The 26,007-nt window shown below is 37.4% G+C and overlaps 2 protein-coding genes across 4 annotated transcripts in view; both read left to right on the forward strand.

The window, feature by feature from the left end:
• Positions 1–10,808, forward strand: part of si:zfos-2326c3.2 (misshapen-like kinase 1) — a 132,600-nt gene extending 121,792 nt beyond the window's left edge. Inside the window, exons 29-31 of the mRNA XM_039766279.1 lie at positions 3,282–3,441; positions 6,888–7,027; positions 7,878–10,808. Of these exons, the coding sequence (XP_039622213.1) occupies positions 3,282–3,441; positions 6,888–7,027; positions 7,878–7,961 (384 nt within the window). The 3' untranslated portion in view covers positions 7,962–10,808. The remainder of the gene's footprint in view (positions 1–3,281; positions 3,442–6,887; positions 7,028–7,877) is intronic.
• A 5,204-nt stretch (positions 10,809–16,012) lies between these two features.
• Positions 16,013–26,007, forward strand: part of radx (RPA1 related single stranded DNA binding protein) — a 63,592-nt gene continuing 53,597 nt past the window's right edge. Inside the window, exon 1 of one of the 3 annotated variants that reach the window (XM_039766282.1) lies at positions 16,013–17,518. In XM_039766282.1, coding sequence (XP_039622216.1) covers positions 16,963–17,518 — 556 coding nt within the window. In that variant the 5' untranslated portion in view covers positions 16,013–16,962. The remainder of the gene's footprint in view (positions 17,519–26,007) is intronic. The other 2 variants (XM_039766280.1, XM_039766281.1) reach the window with 2 other exon arrangements.

Consider the following 26,007-nt stretch of genomic DNA (forward strand, 5'->3'; position numbering starts at 1 on the left):
CAGCTCCTGCTTATTCATTTCAAGGATCATTGACATTAAATCTGTACATTTCTGTTCTTTATTCCCTCTCTGTCTCTCTCTCTCTCACACACACACACACACACGCACAGTTCTCACTCACGCACTTTCTCTCTCGCACACTACATCTCTCTCTCTCTCTCTGCACTCTGTTTTCTCTCATGAAAATCCCAAGGCAGCGAATTAAAATTGCTCTCCGACTCTGGATGCCTGTTTTAATGTTACGGATAGTGGTTGCAAAAGAATGGGATGAAAAGCAGCATTTTGGTTTGGCAAGTAAACATTTTTTTTTTCATTTTTGTGGATGTTTGCCTTTATAAAATTGTACATTCTATATCAGCTGTACGCTTGCTTGCCTTCTCAATAATGTGTGGGTGTTGCTATAGGAAAGTGCGCTTCTCACTGTCAATTTAACTCATATTCTTGCACTTGGAGGCACACAGAGGTCATACTGTTTTTCCTATACAGTATTTTTAATTCTGTTGAGTTATTCTGGGTATTTTTGTGCAGGCTGAGTATTAAAATTAAAAGGCAAAAATAAAGACACGCGGCCTATTCCTTCTAGAAATAATGTGTCCTTTTAACAAATATGAAAAATTATTCCATTACTTATGTTTCCAAAGCTGTTTTGTTAGGAATTTGTTTTTATTATTTTCTGTGTATCTAGAATGATTATTCTTTTATTGAAAGAGGTATACTTGTTCAGAAAAAAAAGACAATTAGTGTATAAAAGTCTTTATTGTACAGTATATTGTCTTTTCATCTCTTTGCATCTCTAGTGAAATTTTTACTATGTAGAATAACCTTTCAGTCATTTTAAGAAGTTTAGAATATAGAATATAATTTTCACAGACTAGAGTAGATTATAGTAGTATATGTTCTCATGATAAATGTGTAGTTTGTGCATTATGATGGTCTTTCTGTAATAAAGTTAATGACATTACTGTACATTATATGCAGTTAAAACACAAACAAAAACAAAACAACAAAAAACATTTTCTAATATTGACAGAATTTTTTAAACCACAAAAGGGTTCATGGTTCCAGATTCTACTGTTATAGGCTAGTCACACTGTGCAGTTAATAGTGGCAAACTGGGACAGGTCCTTCAATGGCAGTGACAAATCCACTTCAAGACACACTAAGTGTTGCTGCAGGATGCCAAAAAGAGAAAAAATAAATAAACTTAATAATGGTCAAACAAAACAGTTGCTCCATAATTAAAAAGTACGATCAGCAGCAATTCAACACAAGTGTGTGTATTGAGGCAATTGTGAGTATTTTTATTGCTAAAAACAAAATACTTTTCCTAATATTGGTAGCTACAAGATTTCAGAGAGTTGAGAGTCACCCTTCTACAGTATTTTTTATTCAAAGAATTTTAAGCAAACCTGCATTTTGATACTATAACGTACGCTCTGGATTGATAGGTATTTACAAGTTCTGAAAATTAAGATGGGATAAAGCTACGGCATAAGTATCAAACCAGGATGGTAAACTTGTTTGTAAATTTAAATGTAAATTAGTGTGGCCAATTAAAACCTGGAACTACACAGTCATGGTTCTTAGTTCTAACCTTGTGGCTGTGTTTTGAATAAAATACAGAGTAGCAACTTAACAACAGTAACTATAGAGTATTATAGTAGACATTTCTTCTAAAACTAATACTTTACAAGATACTGCAAATTTAGAGACTGCTTCAATTTGTTTTTTCAGAATTTAAAAACAATTTTCATTTATACAGAATGTTTACCACTCTAAAGTAGTTACTTAATAATATAACTGAAGAAGTAGCATTCTGTTTAAACCATAATTACAACTGGGTGTCATTAGTGTACAAAAAAATTATGTTTTCAGATATCTTGTAGAAGAAATATAAAACAACAAAAAAATATATTAGTCCCAGAACAGAACCCTAAGGGGAAAAATATCGATGAGGAAAAACTTTCCTCCGAGTTCAATGGGTAGTGAAAAAAACTAGAAAAGTTTAAAGTAAACCAACTTAGAACAGTGCCTGACAGCAGAACTGCATTTTCAAGATTTAGTAGTAGAGGTCTGTGGTCTGTTATATACAAAGCTGTGGCTTAAACATGAAAGTGTTACATACCATAAAGGTGGTTTATCCTGCATTGCATAAAATTAAAATAATTTGTCTCATGAGTTCAAGCTATTTCTAAGCTGTGACCAAGGTGAAAGACGGACTGATGTTTATAATAAAGCAGGTGCTGCTTAAGATAGAATTTCATTTGAAAGGTTGTACAGTGAGTTACATACTCGAGGACACCAGTGGAAATGAAGGAGAAGCGCATTTAGAACTGAAGCCACAAAACACCTCTTTACGCAACAGTTGTGAGATTCTGGAACAAGCTGCCGGGACAGTTGTCGTTAAAGCTGAAACCTTGACAACCTTTAAGAAGTATCTGGACCAAATATTGGGACAACTTAGTGATTAAATGAGCTTAATGGACTGAATGGGCTTCCTTCTTTTGTCAAATTTCTTATGTTCCCATGTATGTTTTTAATTCTCAGTAGATCTTTGCAAAGAAGTTTGATATTTCTGAATAATTTTCAAATCTGATTTTTTAAGGAATGCTCTAACAGTGAAAACTAATAAAACTCTTCTGTTCAGGAGTAGTTGAACAGCAAAGAGCCTCAATTAGTGTTAATGCTTCATATCTAATTATCTAGGAAATGCATATGTCTTGTAAACAGTGAAGGACTCTAGGTAGCAATGCATTAAATTAACTACTGTAAGTAAACACCATAACCCAAAGTGGAATAAGCAAGCTACATAATGGAACAATGGATGAAAATAAACAATTCATTAAACAAAAAATCCATCTGGGTTATATACTGTAAGTCTGCATTCCAGGAGCATACTAAGTGGGTGTGAGGAACCAAGTAGTCTGCCTTTTTAAGTACTTCAGAAATATAGCAGTTGAATATCTAAACAGCAGCTCTTTAGTAGGGTATGGCAGATGGGAAATTGCAAGAGTAGAAATCAATCCAACAACATCTTCCCTGAAAAAGCTGCTGAGATTTTCAAAAAGGCAGCCAACAAACATCTTAGAGCTATTTTTGTGCTGCAGCGTCTATGAATCTGCCTACTGGAATATACATGTATGGCCCACAGCAGAATATTTAATGGTGAGCAGTGACTATAGGTAAACTGCCTTTACACCTTTTTCTAGCAAGAACTCTGAATTTCCTCTTCATTTTGATTAGCAATGAAGAAATATATGTCTTCTATTCTCTTTTTTCAGATTCAAGGTAACATCCATTCTCATGCAATCATTATTCTTCCCAATACCGATGGCATGGAGTTGCTGGTCTGCTATGAAGATGAAGGAATCTACATTGACACTTACGGACGGATCACAAAAGAAAATGTCCTACAGTGGGGCGAGATGCCTGCCTCTGTTGGTATGGGGAAGAACTATTTTCTGTTTAAAACCTCTTCACTGGTGTGGAGACTGGCCCAGACACAGACAGGCAGACACATTCATGTCACCCACAAACACGTTTATTTACACTATTTACAAAGTCCAAGTGCACCACAAACCCCCAAAGTGCTGGCCACACAATGCCTTTCTCTTCAGACCGCCTCCTTCTCTCTTCTCCAGCTCAGTCCACTCCCGACTCTTGCCCCGAATGAAGGGAGGCGGCCCCTTTTATCATCACCGGGATGTGCTCCAAGTGGGTTCCGGCAATCACCCGCCGACACGCCCCTGTGTTGCGGAAGTGCCGGCTGCATCCCCGGAAGCACTCTGGGTGTCCTTGCTCTTCTTCCCCCCAGCACTTCCTGCTGTTGCGGAAGTGCTGAGGTCCAGGGCTCCAAAGGCATGCGGGTGCCCCCTGGCGGTGACCACGGGCCCCTACAGGGTGGAGCTTCAAAGCTCTGTACCCATGGCCCCCAAAGGAACCAGGGCGGTCGCCCCCAGATGGTCTGGGGAAGGCGCAAGCCCTCCTCCGGTCCTCCTGGGCGTCCCGGCCGGGTCACCACCCCAGCCACCTCTGACACTGGGAAGAAGTAATAAAATCTTTAACATGCTTAGTCAAATGGAATAAGTTAGCTTGGTCTGGCAGCGCTGAAGCAGAATGGAAAGGGTACAAAAAGTGGTTATTTGTCCGTGGTTTTTTCAATATTGTTTAATTCCAGTACTGTTTTTCTAATTATTTTGTTAGGGATATAAAATATTCAAATGAACAGTCCTAAATTAATTATAGTCTTTCACTTATCTCAGGGTCATAAACCTGCTCACACATTCATTAGTAATTGGAAAGACATACTGTAAAGAGCAAACGTGACATTCATAATTTAGTTTGTGTTGTCCCTGGTGCAACCCTGTTGTACAGCACTAGATCCAATTCTGCATTTACCAGCTTTTCAAATTCACAGAATTGTACTGTCTCTTATGATGATAATAAGTGTTTATCATAAGTAAATCACTGTGTGGTGTCTAGAGAGAAGAATTGGAAAATGAATTTCTATATGCAGACAGAACTGGGACAAAGCTAAAACTACAGTATTTTAAGCATATCAGAGAGGAATTTCCGTTAACAAAATAATGCCATGGTAAATAATTGTCTTTTATTGCGTAGATCCCAAGTGGGACTCCAAGTACAATATTTATGCTTTATTTTAAAAATGTACTCATTCTTTAGCATGCACACTTAACACAGTTTGTATTGGTGCATACAACCTCTTAGGAAAGCTTTCTTGCTGCATTTTAAGTATAACAAGGACAATTGTAGATCCATCCATCCATCCATTTAACCCGCTGAATCCGAATACAGGGTCACGGGGGTCTGCTGGAGCCAATCCCAGCCAACACAGGGCACAAGGCAGGAACCAACCCTGGGCAGGGTGCCAACCCACCGCAGGACACACACAAACACACCCACACACCAAGCACACACTAGGGCCAATTTAGAATCGCCAATCCACCTAACCTGCATGTCTTTGGATTGTGGGAGGAAACCGGAGCGCCAGGAGGAAACCCACGCAGACACGGGGAGAACATGCAAAGTCCACGCAGGGAGGACCCGGGAAGCGAACCCGTAGATATATATATTAAATCAAATCAGATGAACAGTACTGTTAACAGATATTACCTTTATTTTCCAATTTCTTCCCGCTGTTATTGCACAGAGGCAGAGTAGTTACAATGTATTACTCATAGTTTCAGAGACCTGGGATTGGTTCATAGATAGATAAATAGTCAATCTGTATTTGTCCCCAGGGGAAATTTGACTTTTTATAGAAACTCTTTAAGTAAATACATAAATAGGTTAAATAAATAAACACACACACAATGGTCTGAAAACACACCAGAATGACTAAAAAGCAAGAAAATTAAAAAGAAAGAAAATTTTTGACTTGTTAGTTCCAGTCACAGTGAGGCATTATACAGGCATATTGCTGTTGGTATAAAATAGCCCCAGTAGCGTTTCCTGACACACTTCTGATGAACGATTAGTTGTGTCAGAGTGAGGATGTACAGCTTTCTTCATAATGGCACTCAGTTTTATTTTTACTTCTCTCTTTTGTTACTACCTCCATGGGGTCCAGGGTGCGTCCTGTAATTGAGCTTGCCCTTTTAATTAGCTTGTTGATAGGTGAACCTCTCTTGAAGTGATGTTGCCAAGCCGGCACACCACAGTGCAGAAAAGTGCACTGGCCATCAGAGAGCTGTAGAAGATATGAAGGATGTCACTTCCAATATTTCTTATATAGTTCCTTTGTGTTCTGAGACAAGTCAAACCTGAGGACACTCCTGTGTTTTAGTGTGTTTTTTTCCCCCGAAACTACTGAGGTTTTCTCCTCCAAGCCAGTGACATGCTCTTAAGGCCATTTAGGGACTCCAAATTTCCCCAGTATGAGTGTTGATATATTGGACTAAATAAAAACTTGCCTCAGGTTGGTTTCTGCCTGCATACAATGTTGCCAAAGTAGTCTGAAGCTCTCCACAGCCCTATTACAAAAAGATAAGAACATGGATGGATGTGCACAATGTATTTCTTGAGTGTATCCTGGCAATAAAGGTTCACTGAGCAATGAACACTGTAAGAAAATACATCTTGACCATTACAGCCATTGCACCTGTGTAATATTTTTATAAGTTGAAGTATGGGTTCCAGTTTAGGGCAGGGCTCAAATGAAGAATTATATTATCTAAAGAAAAAGCATACTAACTCATTCTTATCCATGATAGGATGAAAGGCCATTGCAATATGTACAGTATACGAGAAAAACAAGTAGTTTCCAATAAAATTGTTTTTATCAAACCTCAATGATAACAAATTTAGTTTAAAACACAAATGACATAGAATTTATTTTATAATTTGCCTTTACAGTAAGTTACAAAATAAAGCAAAAATCTGGACTGAGCATAGAAAGAGATGAATGAGGACAGTGCGGAAAAAAATAAACCTCTGTTGATTATTCAGAGGAAGTAAAAATTATGATAGTCCAAGTTTAGATGGCTACCCAGTCCTTGAAGGATCTAAGACTGAGATGCTTTCTTGTGAAGAACTGTGACAATATATGGAAAATGGCAACTCAAAAGATGATATAGCTAAGCAGCAATACATTGATGGCATTTTCTTCAGATATTTCTATAATGTACTATATTTTATATTTAAGTACAAGTAGTTCTGAAATTCTGAAATTCTCTGTGGTATTCCATTTCAGAAAACATCTACTTATGCAACTGTGCTGTCAGTAGGCTATTTCTGTAGCCCTACTGCATGGAGGACTGCTGTCTGTATACACTATTTATACCGCATACAAGGAATTTCTCATTAAAATCTGTAGTAAAATCATTGGCGTACTTCAATAATATTGTTTTTTTTTGTAAATCTTTTAGCATATCTTCAATCTAACCAAGTGATGGGATGGGGAGACAAAGCCATTGAACTAAGATCTGCAGAGACTGGCAACCTGGAAGGAGTTTTTATGCACAAAAAAGCACAGAAGTTAAAGTTCCTTTGTGAACGAAATGATAAGGTAAGGAGAATGCGTAAAGTTACACATTCACTTGAACATAACAGAATATTAAATGTTAATGAATGGCAGAAATTCTGGTAAATAGGTTAAGAGTTGATACTGTAAAACAATACAATGCAAACATGCCTGCCAAGGGGTCATGAATGCTTCTTCAGTTGCCATTCTAGATCCCTGGCAGCTTTCTAAATCACGCAGAATAACTGGAATAATTTAATGAACACTAGTTGCCAAAAGTGTTCAAAAGTTTTAGTAAATAACAGTTGTAGGGTATATTAATACTACATCAACATAAACCTTTATTTTGTGCAAGGAGAAATTACACATCTTAAAGAGTTCCTTGATCGTTCTTTGTTTAGTTAAAGTGAATATTTCGAGCTTTTTAGAGAATGTCATTATTTAAACAAAGTGTGCAAAGGTTACATTTCCAGTGGTAGGTTCACCAGTGTAGAGTGCAAAGTAAATGCATTCTTAAAGCACTCGTATGTTTCATTCTGAATGGTATGACCTCTGATTGGGAAGTGTATGGCATTATTCCCTTAAGTTTTACAACTCACTTTACTTGTGATGGACTGTTAACTTTATTTTTAAGTCGCGTTCAGAACAAAGAATCACGGCTTCTGTTATATTGTAGTACAGTAGTGTGTTCTATGTACAGTTGTCTATCCACTTATGCCTGTAATGTATATAATTATATATAAGTGTATGCAATATACTATCCTTAATAAAATTACATGAGCATTTGCAGACTAGGAATGTCACTGTCTGGTGGAAGCCTGAATTGTAGAGACATTTCCCTGTGGGGATAAATTCAGTAACTGGGCATCTGATTTTTCTTCTTTATTTTTTTCAGGTCTTTTTTGCCTCAGTGCAGTCTGGTGGCAGCAGCCAAATTTACTTCATGACTCTAAGGCAAAATATGCTGTTTAACTGGTAAATGTGGCGCACCTTGACCAACTTTAATACAATTAGCAATACCAACTAAATGACCCGTTTCCGGAGCAAGTAACTGTTGGTATCAGACGCTAGCACCTTTTGGGATTATATGCTCACTTCCTTGTTTGTGCATACAGCAAGCATTATTAAATGGGCTGATTTGCTCAGGGTTCTTGTAATTAAGATAGAGTGCAATCAAAGTATGAACTGATACTCCATACCAAATCTACAAGCAGAATTCACAGATAGCATTATTTCAAAAGTATTAGAAAACTATTTAGGGGTGCCGCTGCAGATTAGAAATGCAAGTCTGTCAGCAGCATCCAAAAACATTACTCTTAGCAGTGATCTAGCTAGCTAAACTTTATAATTAAACAAATTAATAATTGTATTGAATATCTGTACATCAGTGAACATTACATCAGAACATATAGCAAATGAGGATCGCTTTAGAGTGGGTCTCCATCTTTTGTATGGGTCTCAGCTGATTAACATAAATATTTCTGCCAGAGGGCATCAAGGATGAACAATCTAAATAAATGCTGCTTTGTGAATCAGATTGAGATTTTAAGGAGACTGTAACTTTTTTCATTATATCAGCCAAAGAAATGTTTACCGGCTTTTAGACTAGAACTTCAATTGATCTGTTTTCATTTTTGATATGGAGGATCACATAAATATATGCCAGCTAGCTGTACAGGTATTCCCTTAGCCATATTTCTCATTGGGGAATGATGGTGTGATGCTTCCTCTATAGATGTATCTGACTGGAAAGCAGTAAGACATATGCTTTGTACTGGTGATTCTGTGTCTGGTGGAACACTGAAAAACTGGGCTTTCTGGTATTTCTTTTGATTTTCTTTGGTTATTACCAGAAAGCGTACAGATTTTTTTTTTTCTTTTGGATTGATCACTGAAAGAATCCTGCTGCTCCTCTTCCTTTTTTCAGATTTCTGTTTTATCCAGTTGACCACATGAGCCCTCTTTTGAGCACTTCTGTTATCTGACTGTAACATCTACTCTGCACATGATTCCAATTAGCATTTTTAATTGTTTTATTATTCCCTGGAACACAATACTGATCCAGATTCTTTGCTATTTTTTTTTTGTTTTGTTTTTGCTTAGTAAATTGTTACAACTTGTTTGACTGGACCTATAACTGAGATTGCACTGTGGTCATATATCCTGTGCTGAAAGTTAATTTATTTTTTTTTTACATACCCTTCCTGTAATTGATTATAATGTTTATGAATGATATGCAAATAAATTCCACTGCAAGTGTACCATTCGACAGGTAGGAACAGCGGTGATGAGGCACCGTGATGGCGTAACCCGTACAATCCGTGGTTAACCAAGTGTGGATTTTTTTCCCCCCAAGGTTTCAGTGATATGTTTATTTGTGTAAAGCATATTAGGATGGTATTCTTTATGAAAGGTGCTAAATAAATTATTCTACTTTTTATTTTCTACTTGAAGTTTGGTTTTGGATACAGTAAATCCATAAACAATTAAAGAATATGTTAATTTGGTGAAGAGCTCCGTAAAGTTAGGAGGCATTGTCCAAATGTGAAACTTGTTGAAACACAATTCAGTAGCCAGAGTTTCACTATGAACAAGTCTGAGGAAACCATGATACAATTTGAATTTTGTAATTTTTAGCATTATGTTGAAATAATTTTGCATTTATAACACACATATTCTTTATTATTAAATTAAAGGATAGTATGCGAAAATGTCTAACGATTTAAAAAAATGTAGCTTTTGTGTATATTTATTCACTGCACACACAGTGACAGGGATTTGCACAGAGCTACATAAGATGACAGTCTTTCAACCCCTTGATTTTAGTTGTTTTATTTCTGAATAGGCAAAGTAGAATATATCACTGCTGACACTAAGCTTGTTTTTATTTGAGGTATGTTGTCTTATTGTGAAGGAGGTCGAGTGTAGAGCATCCAACCCCTCTGTACTGTAACAATCGTTTTTGCTGCATGACTGAAAATGTACCTCGTACCTTAAATGCAGTGTTGTGTAAATCGGCTTACAGTTATCTTTACTTGTTCCAGCTAGGAGTGCTTCCTTATAAAATGTTGTTCTTTATTTTTTACTTGTAATGTAGAGACAAAAAGTAACATCACAGTGGATCTGTTTGTATTGTTTTATGGTTAATTTAAACACGACAACTTGACGGCATACCTGTGGGACTGGGCAACTATCAAGTGAAAGCAGAAAGACGCGCGTTTAATCCTAACTGTCTCATCACGGGTCATAGTAGGCACTGCTACTGCATGTTTTTGACAAGATGGAATACAGATTTTAAAAACAAGACAGCTTTTACTAGCAATCCACTGATAATAGTAACTGCACAAACAAAAAGTGTTATGTTAGTAGGTCAAGAGGGAGGCCATTACGTTTGGCATTTTTTAAATTAAGGAAAAGAAGACTGTATTATATGTTAGAGAGAGTTGGGAAGTTGTGTAAGGGTTAAGGGTACGAGTCAGCGTTAAGTAGGACAAGGATTGTATTTTACTGTTCTGTTGTAAGAAGATGGACAAGAAGAATGTTGCATTGTAAAGAGAGTGAAAGGACGACAGGAATATTCATATAGTGCACCATTTTGAAACATTTTAACATAATGCATTAAAACTTCTATCAAAGGGCGACTTAAATCCAAGGGATTGTTCACACAATGGCTAGACAGTAACGTTCTTTCTATAGAAATGTTATTTCCACCCAAAGCTTTGTAAGATTTCTGCAAATAGGTTTACACAATATTTAAAATGAAAACCGTGAACATTCCACAACACAAGCCTTTTTTTTAAATATACCATTCTTAGTTGATTTATTTTTTGCAAAAGATTTTCTTGCCCGTAATTGTTTTAATCATTTATTTTTAAATATCCAATTCTAAATATATATTCCATTGTTTTCTCAAAGAATCATATTTCGTTAATTTGAAACTCTTTAAAAATCATTTATACATGCACCAAAATTTAATTCAGAAAACTTTGTTAAAAGATTCAATGTATAGATGATCATGTTACATTAATGCTACTCATGTGCTGTTAACAAACTGATGCAAATTCTTCCTGCATAGTTATTTCAGTTAAAGCACAGAATTGTGTCCTTAATTAATTTAAACTATTGCACATAAATAATTCCCTTAGGCATGAGCACTTAATTTTAAAACTAATTCTCTATGTGAACACCCCCAAAATGTATTTATAGCCCAGAATAAGAAAAAGAATAATTTCAGAAAGGTGTCAGAATATTGAAAGAACAGTTAGCAGTAGGTTGAATTGAAATGGTTAAGGTTGTGATTGTTTTCAGACCGAGGTGCTCCAAGTGGAAGCCGATATAATTTATAATACGCAGCTTTAAAAAGAAACTGGTGTGTGTCTTCTTGGTTGTTGTCATCCCTCTCTTCCTCCTTCACCTGATTTATCGCTGAAAGCTTCTTAGGATGGTAAATATGAACATGAATACCCATTGAATACCCCAGAAGGTCACACCAGTTAGCAGAAGATATCGTAGCTCGATAATAGAATATTTACACTTTTCAAAAGAAACTGTAAATGTCCTTGTGCACTGGATTTTGTAAACATTTGTAGCATTTTTTTGTACAGTGTATATCCCATTATGTAAAGTCATTATTAAAAAATTGTTAAATCATGTAAACAAAGAGTTTAATGCAATTTCTTGTAAAAAGTATATAAATGTGATTTTAAAATAAAAACTTGTTTTAAAATGTTTCCATTTCTACCTTATTATTAAAAGGATTATGCGTGTGTGTGTGTGTGTCTGTCCAGTTGCTATTGCATTTATCATTCCAATAGATGGCTCTTCACAAACATTAACAACACAGCTTTTCTGAATCCCACACCAAATGGCATATAACACAGACACAGGCATTGCATGGTGCACTGCAAATGTTAATGTGGAGGTCTACATTGATTACTTAGATTTCAATCCATCTTAGACGGGTAGCACAGCTAGTGACATTTATAAAAGGATATGCAAATAGTAAAATGTAACTAGCTATTCATGAATTAAAATACATTTACTGTTTATAACCTTATATACATATATTACATTTTTCAACAAACTTTCAGTAGTACAGTATACCCATCATATTGATTAGGGTGCATTACGTAGAGCAGATAATGAAGTGATTAGCCCTGAAAATAAAGCATAGCTTCAAATTAATTTAATCAAAGTGAATTTAAGAGAATAATAATCTAACGAAATCAGCCAAGCCAGTGAGTGAATTATTTAATGATTTAAACGTCCATTTGACAAATCTTTCATAGACTTTTGTAAAATAATCAAATGTCAAACATTTTTCCAAAGCATACAAAATTGCATTGATTTATAATTACCAACATACAGTATATTATCCTATTTTGGGTACATTTCCAGTAACCTTCTTTACGCTAAGTACTTCATTATCTCATATTTAAGATTGTTCGGTGTTTAGCAAGTGTTTCCTTAAAATCTTCATAACTACCATAGTAATTAATCTCTTAATCTTTAATGAAGAATGATCCACACATTATTTTTAATGTCATTCTTTATTTGGACCTTTGCCTGCAATTCTGCCACAGGGAGACAAAGATCGTTCTATTGAATGTAAATCTCAAATAACACACACTATTTTGGGCAGCATAAGTCGACTTTGCCACATAAATATAAAATTAGTAGCCGTCCACCATGGCTCCACCCATGTAGTAATGAAACAGGACAGTGAGGAGGGCTCTGCCTGGCTCCCTACTCCTGACGTTACACTACCCATTCCCTCGGCCTGCAGCCTTTGTCTCAGATTAGTGTGACTACAGTATATCACTCCTGCAAGCAAACTATGATTCTTAGCGCGATGAGAGAAGTCACAAAAACAACCGGAATGTTCAAGCAAATTATAGAAAATACTCAATCTAACCCGGGGGAGTAAATGCTAACATTATTCAAAGTTATTGTCTGTTTTTACATGCATTTTTATTACTCTTTAATTTTTTTTTTTGTATCAGTATATTGCTGCTGGATTATGTGAATTTCCCCTCTCACACTATCTATCAATCTATCTATCAATCTATATCCGTTAAGTAGTCCTCTCATTCACTAGCTAAGTGGAGGTAAGATACGCCCCAAGGCTGGTGCATGAGAGAGGAGGTCCTTGGTCCGCTGTGTCTCTCCCAGATTTGCGCAAATAAATCAGTACCACAAGCGAACTATGATAGATAGCGCAATAAGAGAAGTCGCAAACCAACCGAAATGTTCAAGCAAATTATAGGAAAAAACCTGATCTAAATCATTTAAGTAGTTCTGTCGTGAAAAGCAGACAGACAAACAGACGTTGGATTTTATATATAGAGAGATAATGATATAAAGTAGCACTAAATCAGCTCTTTGTAGCTTTATTGAATGAATTAAGATGGGAAGATGAATCGCCCTTTAGTACTAGCAACAACAATGTCAGAGATGCGATTTGAAACAGAACTACCCAAGAAGCCAAATCACTGGGTACATATGCTCTTTTCCGGGGGTACATGAATCCCATGGATAATCTTAGTAATCAACAATTAATAGAGAGAAACGCAAACTCTACATGGTCTGGTGCAAGACCGTTGGAAATAAGAACACAGAAATGTTACCCTCATGTCACTGTGCAGCTTCTAACACCTATCCATCTCTATGCCATTGGTGGATTCCTGCAGACCGTTGGTGATGCACATGGCCTCAGCGAGGCTGCAGTGTCCAAATCTGTACACTCAGTGAACAGATGTTGCACCGCGCACACAACAAACCCTGTGCTTGTAGGTTCAGATCCTGCTACTGACATTATTTGACAATGAGAAAGTCACTTTGCCTACCTGTGCTCCAACATGGAAAAACAAAAAGACACTTTAATGTAATCCTGATACTCTGTATGTTCAATTCATTATAATAACTATTCATGGTGGCTCTAAAATCCGTACTAACCCCTACTCTATCATCTGTTTCTTTTTCCGGTTTCTTTGTGGTGGCGGCCTGCGCACCACCACCTACTCAAAGCATCATGATGCTCCGACATTGATGGACTAAAAGCCAGAAGTCTGCATGACCATCGTCATCAAGTCCTTCCGTGAGAACCCAAAATACAAAGAGGACTTTTTCATTTATGTGAGGGAGAATGCCCAGAGGGGGCTGGGCGGTCTCGTAGTCTGGAATCCCTGCAGATTTTATTTTTTTCTCCAGCCGTCTGGAGTTTTTTTTTTTTGTTTTTGTTTTTTCTGTCCTCACTGGCCATCGGACCTTACTTATTCTATGTTAATTAATGTTGACTTATTTTATTTTCTTACTGTCTTTTATTTTTCTATTCTTCATTCTAAATTGGCCCTAGTGTGTGCTTGGTGTGTGGGTGTGTTTGTGTGTGTCCTGTGGTGGGTTGGCACCCTGCCCAGGATTGGTTCCTGCCTTGTGCCCTGTGTTGGCTGGGATTGGCTGCAGCAGACCCCCGTGACCCTATTTGGATTCAGCGGTTAGAAAATGGATGGATGGATGGATTATGTAAAGCACTTTGAGCTACATTTTTGTATGAAAATGTGCTATATAAATAAATGTTGTTGTTTTTTGGATACAAGTAAACAAGAAAATTAATTGTTTAAATATAAGGTAGTATATGAAATGATATTGCCATTTACAGAAAGTTGAAAATGTAACGACGATAAAATACTTTATTCGAGAAAAGCATTTGTATGTAGTATTAAAGATGGAACATTTTTATAGCACTAAGTATTCTACGTATAAATATTTCAGCGGAACGCCTCTTATCTTGTTTATTACGTAAAATGGATATACAGTATTAAGTTAGAAGGGAAAGACGGGTTTTGAATGCATCGAGATCACAAGAATACAGAACAGAAACGCGAAAGCACAATGGAGTGTTTATTTATATTCTTTATTCAGTTAGTTTTACAAATGTTTGGTACAAGTTGCGATCAGATTGCTGTGGAATTCTAACAATAAATCGCAAATGAATATAAAGCTAATCATCTTATTTTTAAGTGTCGCTTAAACATTTTCGGTGTCGTTATTTAATGACAAGACAACCATCGCCAGTTGTGAAGACTGTTACTTTCAAATGAGATAAGCGCAATAAAGTGACACGGTGGCAATTCGCTGTGATTCCCTTAAGAATTTCTCTTTTTTTCTGTGTCGTGAACGCGCTGTCAGAGTCCAGCTCTCACCGATACCCGTTTTGAAGGGTGTACGCATGCGCATAAAGCACAGCGGCATTCTGAATTTCAGTTACTTTTAAGAAATTATCCCAATGTTTTGGAAGCAAAAAGAGGCAATGATTTATCTTTAAATGAGTTTAAAAAAGCTGTTGCTAAAGCGGGAAGGCATACTGGTGAGGAAGGCAGGCTCTGTTGTAGACACGGAGCTGGAGAGTTTGACATCCCTGGCAGAGCGACGGGCACTTAACAGGCTTCTGTCAATAATGGAAAATCCGCTGCATCAACTGAACAGGATCATCTCCAGACAAAGGAGCAGCTGCTGTCACTGTCCTCCTCCACTGACAAACTATGCGACTCTTCAATTCCACCCGGGGGGTAAACGTTAATATTATACAAAACTATTGTCTGTCTGTTATACCTTCATTGTTATCACTCTTTAATTTAATATTGTTCTTTATCAGTATGCTGCTGGAGAATGTGAATTTTCCCTTGGGATTAATAAAGTATCTATCTATCTATCTTGTTGCACCTCTGGAACAATGGGAGTCAGGCTAGGCATTTGTACAAAATACATAAAAACGTTAGAATTGTTGGGAAAGGTGGAAAAACAAGAAGGGAAGAATAACTATGACTAGATTATGAATTGGAAACACAATGCTGATTTTTCACTATTTCGAACAGGAAAATATCCATCCGGATTTTATAGCCACTATGATCAACAAGTCAAAGTAGAACAATATGTGCAGTAAGGTCGATGTCAAAAGTTGCTGCAAGCGCAAGCGTAATTGACAGGTGTGAAATGTAAATTTCGCTTAAATTATTACTTGTTATTTTTAACAGCGATCTTACTCCATAGAAAGGAAAATATCATCAGGCAGCAATTCAAACAATGGGTGTTAATAGTTTTACTTTGAAAGATTTAATTAGATATGAAAGTAACTAAAGCTCGTGTCATTGGGCGATTTTGCAGTATTATAGAAAGGTGCTATATAAATAATAAATAATAATAATAATAATATATGGGGCTTCATAACAGTGTACCAAATACCAAATTTGAGTTCTGAATTACTGTATTTTTCCCCCCTTCGTATGCTGCACCACACTCCAGTCCAGCTGGGGGCAGTAATTCACCATAAGTGGGTCCGCCAACTGTCATAAAAACAAAAGAAGAAGAGGAAGACGAATTTGCTCTTGGAATTTTTCACTGCACCTGTAAAGCCTCCCAAAAGCCATAGATGGCTGAAGAGTGTGGAATAACGGATGCACAATATTACAGAAAAACCTGAATACGCTCTTCTTAAAAAAAAAAATCAGAAGTATAAAATTGGGCAGTTACGTGGGTTTTCTGCTCTTGAAACGGCTTCGCATACTGCTTTTGTTATTAATTTTGAAACGACTGCTCGCTGATTTATTTTTTTCCTTCTTCTTCTCGGGATTCAAAGAGACAAGAGGACCGATTGTATCACTGAGCAGCAGCGGCGCGGGCATCCTAATCCAAGTGCCTCTTTTTCAACTGGAAGCAGCCAGCATTTCAAATTTACCGCCAAAGCTGCTGACAACTCACGGACTCAACCGCAATTTAAAAGCCGAGAAGGAGTTTACGTCTGTTAAACTCTGGGATTTTATTAACATCTTATTGAATTGATTAAAAACTCTGGGAATCTGAGAGGCTGGGCTTGACCGGATGTGTCGGGCGGTATGAACGCATTTTTAAATGCAGAATTGTTATCGTTATACTGTCAGAAGCTGACCAGGGCACTTACAGTCTGTGTGACCTGACACAGCGGGATGGCACGCAGCTCTCAGAGTGGTTCTGCTCTGGAGCAGCTGCTGGCTTCTGTTGGGACCCGTTTGGCAGGCCTACAGTGGCAGGCCCAGTCCTCGGATTCTTCGCAAGTCCTGGCCGTGCTGGCAGTGGAACGCTACCTTGCAGATCCTCCTTGCTGCTACAGCTACGACGTGACGGTGACGGACGGCGTATGGCGGTTGAAATGCCAGCTCTCGTCAAATCTTGCCTCCCTAGTACAACGTAACGTACTCTGTAGCGGCTCAGAGCTGCGCGTTCGCTGCGTTTCTTTCCTCTACGACGAGCGCCGGCTGGCCCCAGGATGGCCATGCATCGAAGTTGCGGACTGTGTTTCGTCCAACTCGGCCGTGCTCCTAGGTCTGGCCGATCCATTCTCGCTGCCTTCGTTGACAACCGGTACAGATGGAGTTGTTAGAGCCGCAGATGAGTCACTGGCAGGTTCGCGCAAACTGTACCTATCTCTGTGGAATAACGAAGATCCCTACGGTGCGCTGTGGGCCGACGACACGCCTCCGGTACACACATCTTCTCCTGAAGGTGAGTTAAAACAGCTTCATTCTCTTGTATGTTTAGGATCCCTATTATGATTTTTCAGAAAATAGCAAAATAATTTAGCTGAGACTCCCAGAAGTCTGTGCGATCACACTTAAGAGAGTAGCGTCAGAATTCAAAAGATGACTTTCCAAAGACCTTAACACCCGTAAGGCAGGCGATTCCACAACATCACATTCGAATCTTCAGTTAGTTCGATGTAGGGTTTGCCAGATTAGAAAATTAGAAATACGGGGCACTCTTAAAATCTCTCTCAATATTACTATGTTTGTAAATATATACATGCCCCCTACACACCCAGACCAATATATTCTATAAAAGTAGAGACATACGTTTAAAATATAAAGCAAGGATTTTAATGGGTTATGAGGAAAACAAAAGTAAAATCATTTGAAAATTATTTAATACAAGCTAAAAAAAATTATGTAAAAGAGAAATCATTTGAAAATATTTATTTAATACAGACAACAGAGGAATATTATTATTTAATACAGGCAGTTAGGAAAAAAGTGGGCTGTGGTAAGTAGTAACAACCCACTTTGTTGACACTGTATGTTGCAATGCTGATACAGAACTGCACAGCAGCAAAACAGTAAGAGTGTCGCTGTCCTCAGCCAAGTTGCAAACAGACAGCACACACTAGTTTCCTCGTTACATTTGGGTTATTTTCATCAAGAGAATCTGAGAAAAGAAAGTGTAATTACTTATAAAGTTACAACTAAGTACCGTAAGAAGGTAGTAAACATATATTTTTATTACAAAATTTGAAAATGAACTAAATACGGGACATTTGGGTGTCCCTGAAAGGTCAGTACAGGACAAGGGGACAAAATTATCAAATATGGGACATGTAAGAGACGTCTGGCATCCCTAGTTCGATGGCATAGTCAAGAAAGAAAGAATGGAAAATATTCCGCAATACTTGCATTCTTTCCAAAAATGAAATTGGTGTCCAGTCACAATAAGATGACAAAACTAACTAACCACTGCTGCTTCTCAAGTGCCCAATGGCATAGATGACAAATTAAAAGGTGCATTGATGGTATTACCCAAAGCAATGTTCGTCCAGCTACACAGCCCAGCAGCTGCTGACATTTACTCGGACCAAAGTTTTTTAAAAAAAGGTGTTAGATACAATGCACAGAAAATAGCACTTGGGAGCGCAACCTTAATATTGCTTTGTTTCCGTTTGCCGTGTTAATAGAAAAATGGTCACCTTTTACCGGACAGTAACAGTGATTTTCCAGTATTTGGAAGCTAAGGTAGACTTAATAGGGGGATGGCCCCTGAGTTTTAGGCATTCTCCGGCCCCATTTGGGTGTTAATGAGGCCACCATGGAAAATCTAATATGTAATGACAAAGTTGAAGAGTTGCTGAAACTAGAATAGGCACCCTATGTTGGCTGGGATTGGCATCAGCAGACCCCCGTGACCCTGTAGTTAGGATGTAGCGGGTTGGATAATGCATGGATAAAAAAAAAAAAATAAAACACATCAGCAGGTTAAGTTTTTCACCAGTTTCCAGACTGTGGGCACTTTTGCGTAGTTACCATTAAACTTTGTGTATTGTTCTTGGAAATATGTCCACCTGAGTGATTGTAGGAGGTACAGTGTGTTTGTGTTGCTTTATTTTCAAATGACCTCCCAAAACCTTTATGATTTGTCAACAACATTTTTCTTGGGTACGTAAAGTGTAGAAAACAGTTTTGTTTTCAAAAAGAACAAGTAAGTTGTTATCATCAAAATGCAAAAACTTGACATGTAAGCTGAAATGCGTTTGACCTGTGATCCATATCCATGGTGGTCCATAATGCAGTATATTTTTTCAAATAAAGACTTTGTTGATCAGTACATGTCAACATAAGGCTTTTTAAATTATTTTTTTTACAGTAAGTACAAAGAAAGCCAGAAGCTCATCATAACTGACATGAATAGTTCAACTTTAATGTGCAGTTGTGATAAATTCCTGTGCATGTGTGTTTGATTTTAAAATGGATATTAACATTTCCTCACTTACGAGCAGACTGAAATTCTGTAAGAGATCATTTGTACATAATAAATCTGCCTCCCGCACTGAAAATTGATGAATGCTGCTCTTACTGCACTCTCATTCAGCATCAGAGTGTACCATTTATGCAAAATCATTACATTTTGTGTGCTTCAGTATTCGCAGAACTAGTATCTTTAATTCTGTTACTATTCAAACATGTCAAATAACTTCTTCTGTATGTGTCTTCCATTCTTTCAGCCTGTATCAGCTCTCCTGCTGCTGTAAATGCTGTCTAGCCTCCCTCCATAAAATCCTGCAGTTCACTGGAGATGTGTAAACTCCAGAATGACAGTGTGCATGCAACTAGCAATGGATAAGTTATCTCAGGGGTAACAGTTAAGGGGTTAAAGGGGCTCCATTGCCCAGACAAGTGTGTAATTGTGTGCATGAATATTTTTCCAAGAAATATCTGATTAATTTCATTTCATAGGGACATTATTGTCACATATACAGAATACAGTGAAATTCCAAGTGTGATTCATGATTAACTGTAATTGCATGGCATTCCAAGCCTGAGTCACACCTGGGGTTAAAGCAAAGGAGGTTAAAAATATGTTTAGCTCACTTTATCCTTTCCCACTCTGAGCTTCTGGTGAACCTTGGTCATCGTGCCACCAGATAACACATCTTCTAAATATCTTTAGCAATAACTGAATTTTAACTAACCAGACAGTTTAATAAATATGTTTCTTTTGCTGCTTTGCACACAGCACTCTCTGTTCAGCATGGCTATGCAGTTGTGCTGTACAAAGGATCAGCACACTGTTTGCCACATGTGCTTCTTGCATTACATCCAGAGGTGCTGTGATAGTCACTGGCTTCCCAGTGACCCAAAATTGGGCAGGTTAAAATTACCCTTTAGCACACGTGGCATCAGGTGTATATGAATACAATGTATGTTTGGCTCTTTTGAGTTGGTTACTGCTGTGCACGATGACCCCTTCATCATCAACTGTTCTAGATGATTGCATCACACCCTTGCATTATGTTGCACCGACAGCAAATAATGCTTTTTTTTTTTTTTTAACACGTTCAGTACATCACTACTAATGTGTTTATTGACACCTGTCTGTCTTCCTGTTATTTTTCAGGATTATGTCTGCTTTGTAGAGAGCCCAGAAGAGTCCTCTTGACTCCCTTTGCTGCATAACACAATATAAGCAAATCTAGCATTGACAACTCCTGCTCTTCAATAATCTGATCGCTAGGATTAAAAGTACTCAAGTCATACAAAACATTCATGAAACCCAACAATCGTGTTATAGCCTTTAAAATGGACATTATGTCAATCATATTTTCCATGCAAGAAGTTTCTTTGAAAATATTTGAAAAGCACCAGTAAAACACAGAGAAAAGACTGATTAAAAAGGCTTGAAAACCCTAAACAAACACTAGAAATTTACTATAATCAAGTGTGAATGACCATTTAGGGGAATTCCCTTGTGAACGCTTGGGGTCTAATTCATATTGCAATGTCATGCATGTAATTAGGGTAAGTTTGAAAGTACTTTGACACCTGTCATTCCCCCTTTCACAAAAAAATATTTCCTATTTGCTGTGTCACTGTAAAGTTGTTGGGCGCCTGTTTGATTAAAGGAGATTTGTATGTTTTGAAAGGCAATGGGTATGTTCCCTGTTTCCTTCATATTTACAGGAACACAGATATTCAAGTTATTGTATATATTTATTGGTCATCCTGGTCATCTACCCTGCTTCTACCCTGTGTTATGCTCTTATGGATTATTTGGAAGAATGCATAATTGCCTGCAGTGGATATTTTTAGAGTAGGATCAGTTAGTCAGTCATATAATGTGTGTGTGTATATATTACACACGTGGACAAAATTGTTGGTACCCTTCAGTCAATGAAAGAAAAACTCACAATGGTCACAGAAATAACTTTAATCTGACAAAAGTAATAATAAATAAAAATTCTATGAAATTTAACCAATGAAAGTCAGACATTGATTTTCAACCATGCTTCAACAGAATTATTTAAAAAAATAAACTCATGAAACAGGCCTGGACAAAAATGATGGTACCCTAACTTAATATTTTGTTGCACAACCTTTTGAGGCAATCACTGCAATCAAACGATTCCTGTAACTGTCAATGAGACTTCTGCACTTCTCAGCAGGTATTCTGGCCCACTCCTCATGAGCAAACTGCTCCAGTTGTCTCAGGTTTGAAGGGTGCCTTTTCCAGACGGCATGTTTCAGCTCTTTCCAAAGATGCTCAATAGGATTGAGGTCAGGGCTCATAGAAGGCCACTTTAGAATAGTCCAATGTTTTCCTCTTAGCCATTCTTGGGTGTTTTTGGCTGTGTATTTTGGGTCATTGTCCTGTTGCAAGACCCATGACCTGCGACTGAGACCAAGTTTCTGACACTGGCCAGCACATTTCTCTCTAGAATCCCTTGATAGTCTTGAGATTTCATTGTACCCTGCACAGATTCAAGACACCCTGTGCCAGATGCAGCAAAGCAGCCCCAGAACATAACAGAGCCTCCTCCATGTTTCACAGAAGGGACAGTGTTCTTTTCTTGATATGCTTCATTTTTCCGCCTGTGAACATAGAGCATGTGCCTTGGCAAAAAGTTCAATTTTTGTCTCATCTGTCCATAGGACATTCTCCCAGAAACTTTGTGGCTTGTCCACATGTAGTTTGGCAAATTCCAGTCTGGCTTTTTTATGATTTGTTTCAGGCCTGTTTCATGAGTTTATTTTGTTAAATAATTCCGTTGAAGCATGGTTGAAAATCAATGTATGACTTTCATTGGTTAAATTTCATAGAATTTTTATTTATTATTACTTTTGTCAGATTAAAGTTATTTCTGTGACCATTTTGAGTTTTTCTTTCATTGACTGAAGGATACCAACAATTTTGTCCACGTATGTATGTATATATATATATATATATATATATTTAAAATGTGTGTTACAGTTCACTTTTTAAGTACACTTGAATATTATTCTACTTTTTTATTACTACATAGTCTTTGGTCTGCCACAAGAGAATTTATATAGTCAAGGACCAGCTTCTCAAAGATCTTCATGATGTGAGACGTAAATGCCACGGGTCTATGGTCAGTAGGTGAAGAACCACCTGCCTTCCTTAGAACATAAATAATGCAAGATATTTTCCACAAAAGTGGCATTTTCTAGAGACTTCGAGACTGACTGAATAGGTGACAGAGTATACCACAAAATTGGTCAACACAGGCTTTAAGGACTCAAGGACTGACTCTGTCTGATCCCATGGCTTCTCCTGTGTGTAGCTTCCTTGGTTGTCTCCTCACTTGGACTTCAGTTTTGGAATACCTTTACTGATAGTCAGAAGGGGACTCCTCACTGACCATTGTAAATGAAGTGGTCATAGTTGTTCATATAGTAGGGATGCTGAGGTCATTGAAAGAAATTTTTAGTGGGAGGGGAAAATCTCTCTATTTAAAAAAAAAAAAAAAAATCCTGGAGAGAAACACTAGGGAAACAAGACGTGATCTTCACGTTAAGATCACGGAAGACACTTAATAGACCTACGAGACGAAAGAAAATGGCCACGGAGCTTCTCGCGGGGACCTTAAACATGAGACATTGTGCCAAGTGATTGACCCACGACCGTCTTGCAATGACGTAGAACATGAGATTCTTGCAAGACACGCCCTACTTATAATCAATATCAAATAAGACCACAGGCAGCAAAACACTCAGTTGTGTAAACTAAGGCTTTGTGCGCACACAGATCCAGGGTCTCGGCGCATATCAAGTGTATAAGGATAATATGTTATAAATGAAACATTGATGACTAAGCAAAGAAGAAAGCAGCATGGAGAAAAGAGACTAAAAAGCGTTGGAGAGAAAAAAGATCAAAAAAGAAAAAGAATAATCTAGGTGCAAATTCAGAAAGTAAGGAAAGTAATTATCAGCCTGTAACAAGTGGAACTGAAACAAAGCACATCCAGTCGGGCTCAGAATTTAAAAGACAGAGAGTAAAAGACAAAGTAGAACTTCATAAAGATGTTCACAAACGTTGGCGCTATACACAAGCAGAGCAGGTTAGAGATTATAAAAGCTGTGGAATTCAAAAGGCTCAAAAGAAAAAAACTGCACGATACACGTGGACAAAGTTAAAGAAGATGAAAGTAGGAAAATTAGAAAGTATAAAAAAAAGAAAGTAAAGATCGCAGTAGCTCAAACAAACGGAAATTATTACTCGAAAAAGGGAAAAAAATCACCATGGGCCAGGTGTCATTGGAAAAAAAGCAGTACAAAGCGAGGTCAGAAATAAAAGACAGAGTAGAAAACAAAGTAAAACGTCATAAAGATGTTAAAAAACAAGGGGGCAAACACGCAGAGCAGGTTAGAGATAATGAAAACTGGAGTTCAAAAGAATCAAAAAAAAAAAAATCAAATGTAGGAGCAAAACACATGCAGAGCAAGATACAAAATATGAAAGCAGAAAAAAAATGACAGTGTCAAATACAAAGTAAACATCGCATTAGCGCAAAAAAATTACTGTATTACTCTGAAAAATAATGAAAAGACGAATAGAGATCGAATATATGGACACAGGTGATATGTCAGAAGTATGTAAATATTGTAAGGCTTTGAATTTTAAGTCAGAGAATTTCAAAAATGTCATTTACCTCACATGCATATATTGGTTATTTTGCAAAAAAAATTATTAACTGCTGATGTTATAGATCGCTTGTCTGTGCTGAAATTCCAAACAGAGAAACCTATCCTGAGTTATGGTACAAAGTAATTAAATACATCTCAATGACATCATTTAAAAGATTCAGCATATTGGGACTCGAAAGATTGCAAATATTGTTTATACAGAAGTTCTGAAATAAAAGTGAAACTAATGAGATAGCAACAATTCAAAGAAAAAAAAAAATCTTAAAAGTGTGTATCCAGAAAACCAAACATGGGGGTTGGTGAGTGAAGCGAGCAGGGTGCGAAGCCCCCTAGTCTATTAAAAAATAGTTATGGTTGTTAGCTTTGTCCACATCCTCTTCTAGTACCCGTGCCCAGTAATTATGCCCAGTCCATTCCAGATATCTTTCAGTGATAAGTTTTCTCACATGGTTGCATCACTTGCAAGAATTTTGCATACTCGGCTAGTTTCACCTTTTTAAAAGCACAATCTTCCTTGTTATGTGACGCATGTAGTGTTTCTCCATAAATGTATTTAGTTACAGCATGGCTTCTGATACCTGCATGATTAGGTGACTGTTAATATGTTAATTATTAAAACTGAAAGTATCCACACACACTTTGGGTTTATGAAAGACTACTACTTGCAAATTAACCAGTGTATAAACAGTATCGAATATTTATATTTCTTGGCATATTTCTGCACACAACTGATAAGTATGCACTCTTCATCTTGGCCTTAAAGCTAAAGTCTTTTATATAGAGTTCATATCGTGTTGGCAGATATATTGACTGCACACATCAGGAGAGAAAACTCTACCATGGACTAATTAGGTAATACTGAAAAATGTTATCATTTGTTCAGTGTTATCAGTACCATCAATAATGCTGAATTTATATGATCATTTTCTTGGAAATGTAGTGGTTCAAAGGGTAGGTTGCAGACAGCAAGTGTGGCCTTTGGTGGCAGGTGGTGTCTCACGATAACAGGGGAGCAGAATGTTGATGTAGTAAATTCAAATTTCTGTACTGTACTCCATATCTGTAATGGAGTTATTTTGGAGAAAGTAGGAGGTTTTGTTGAGAGCAAGGGAAAGAGATGCATGGAAGAAATTATGGGAGCTGTTCCCATTCCCACTTCTCAAGGAATTTCTCTGACATGTAAGTTTTGTAGTATTATGCTGTATGAGAGTCAAGTAAATGCAGAACTTGAAGCAGAATTGGAAAGACCAGAGATGAAAATGATCAGGTGGATGTATGAGAGTTGCAGAGTGAGAGGAAGATGAATGCTGACTTAATAGAAATACTTGTTGTGGAGGAGATAGGTGTTGTGCTCAGGGGCAATCAACTAAGGTTTTTTAGGTTATGTGAATTGATAGGTACAAGGTTATTTGTGAGAGGTGCACCAAGATAGAGGCAGAGGAGATGAGGCCCAGGGAGAGGCCAAAAAGATAAGATTTTAGGAGATGTCTGAGAATATGAAAAAATTAATCTCACCCCAGAATATACTGTGGACCACAGCTTTGGAGGAAAAAGGTATACGGGCAACTGGCTAACCTGAATAAATCCAGTTAAACCTGTGATTTTTGCATCATGTGGCTTCTAGTCATTGGGCATGTTAGGCTTGCTAACTGCAGTTGCTGATGTTGCCGCAGATGCATGTCAATATACACAACTGTAAATTGCTAGCCATGTCAACTTCCAGCACAGTTGTGATCACACTTTGTTGTGGTAGCCAATAATGTGCTGCACGGTGCAGCCCATGTT

The sequence above is a fragment of the Polypterus senegalus genome, chromosome 10, assembly GCF_016835505.1.
Source record: "Polypterus senegalus isolate Bchr_013 chromosome 10, ASM1683550v1, whole genome shotgun sequence".
NCBI classification, from domain to species: Eukaryota; Metazoa; Chordata; class Cladistia; order Polypteriformes; family Polypteridae; genus Polypterus; species Polypterus senegalus.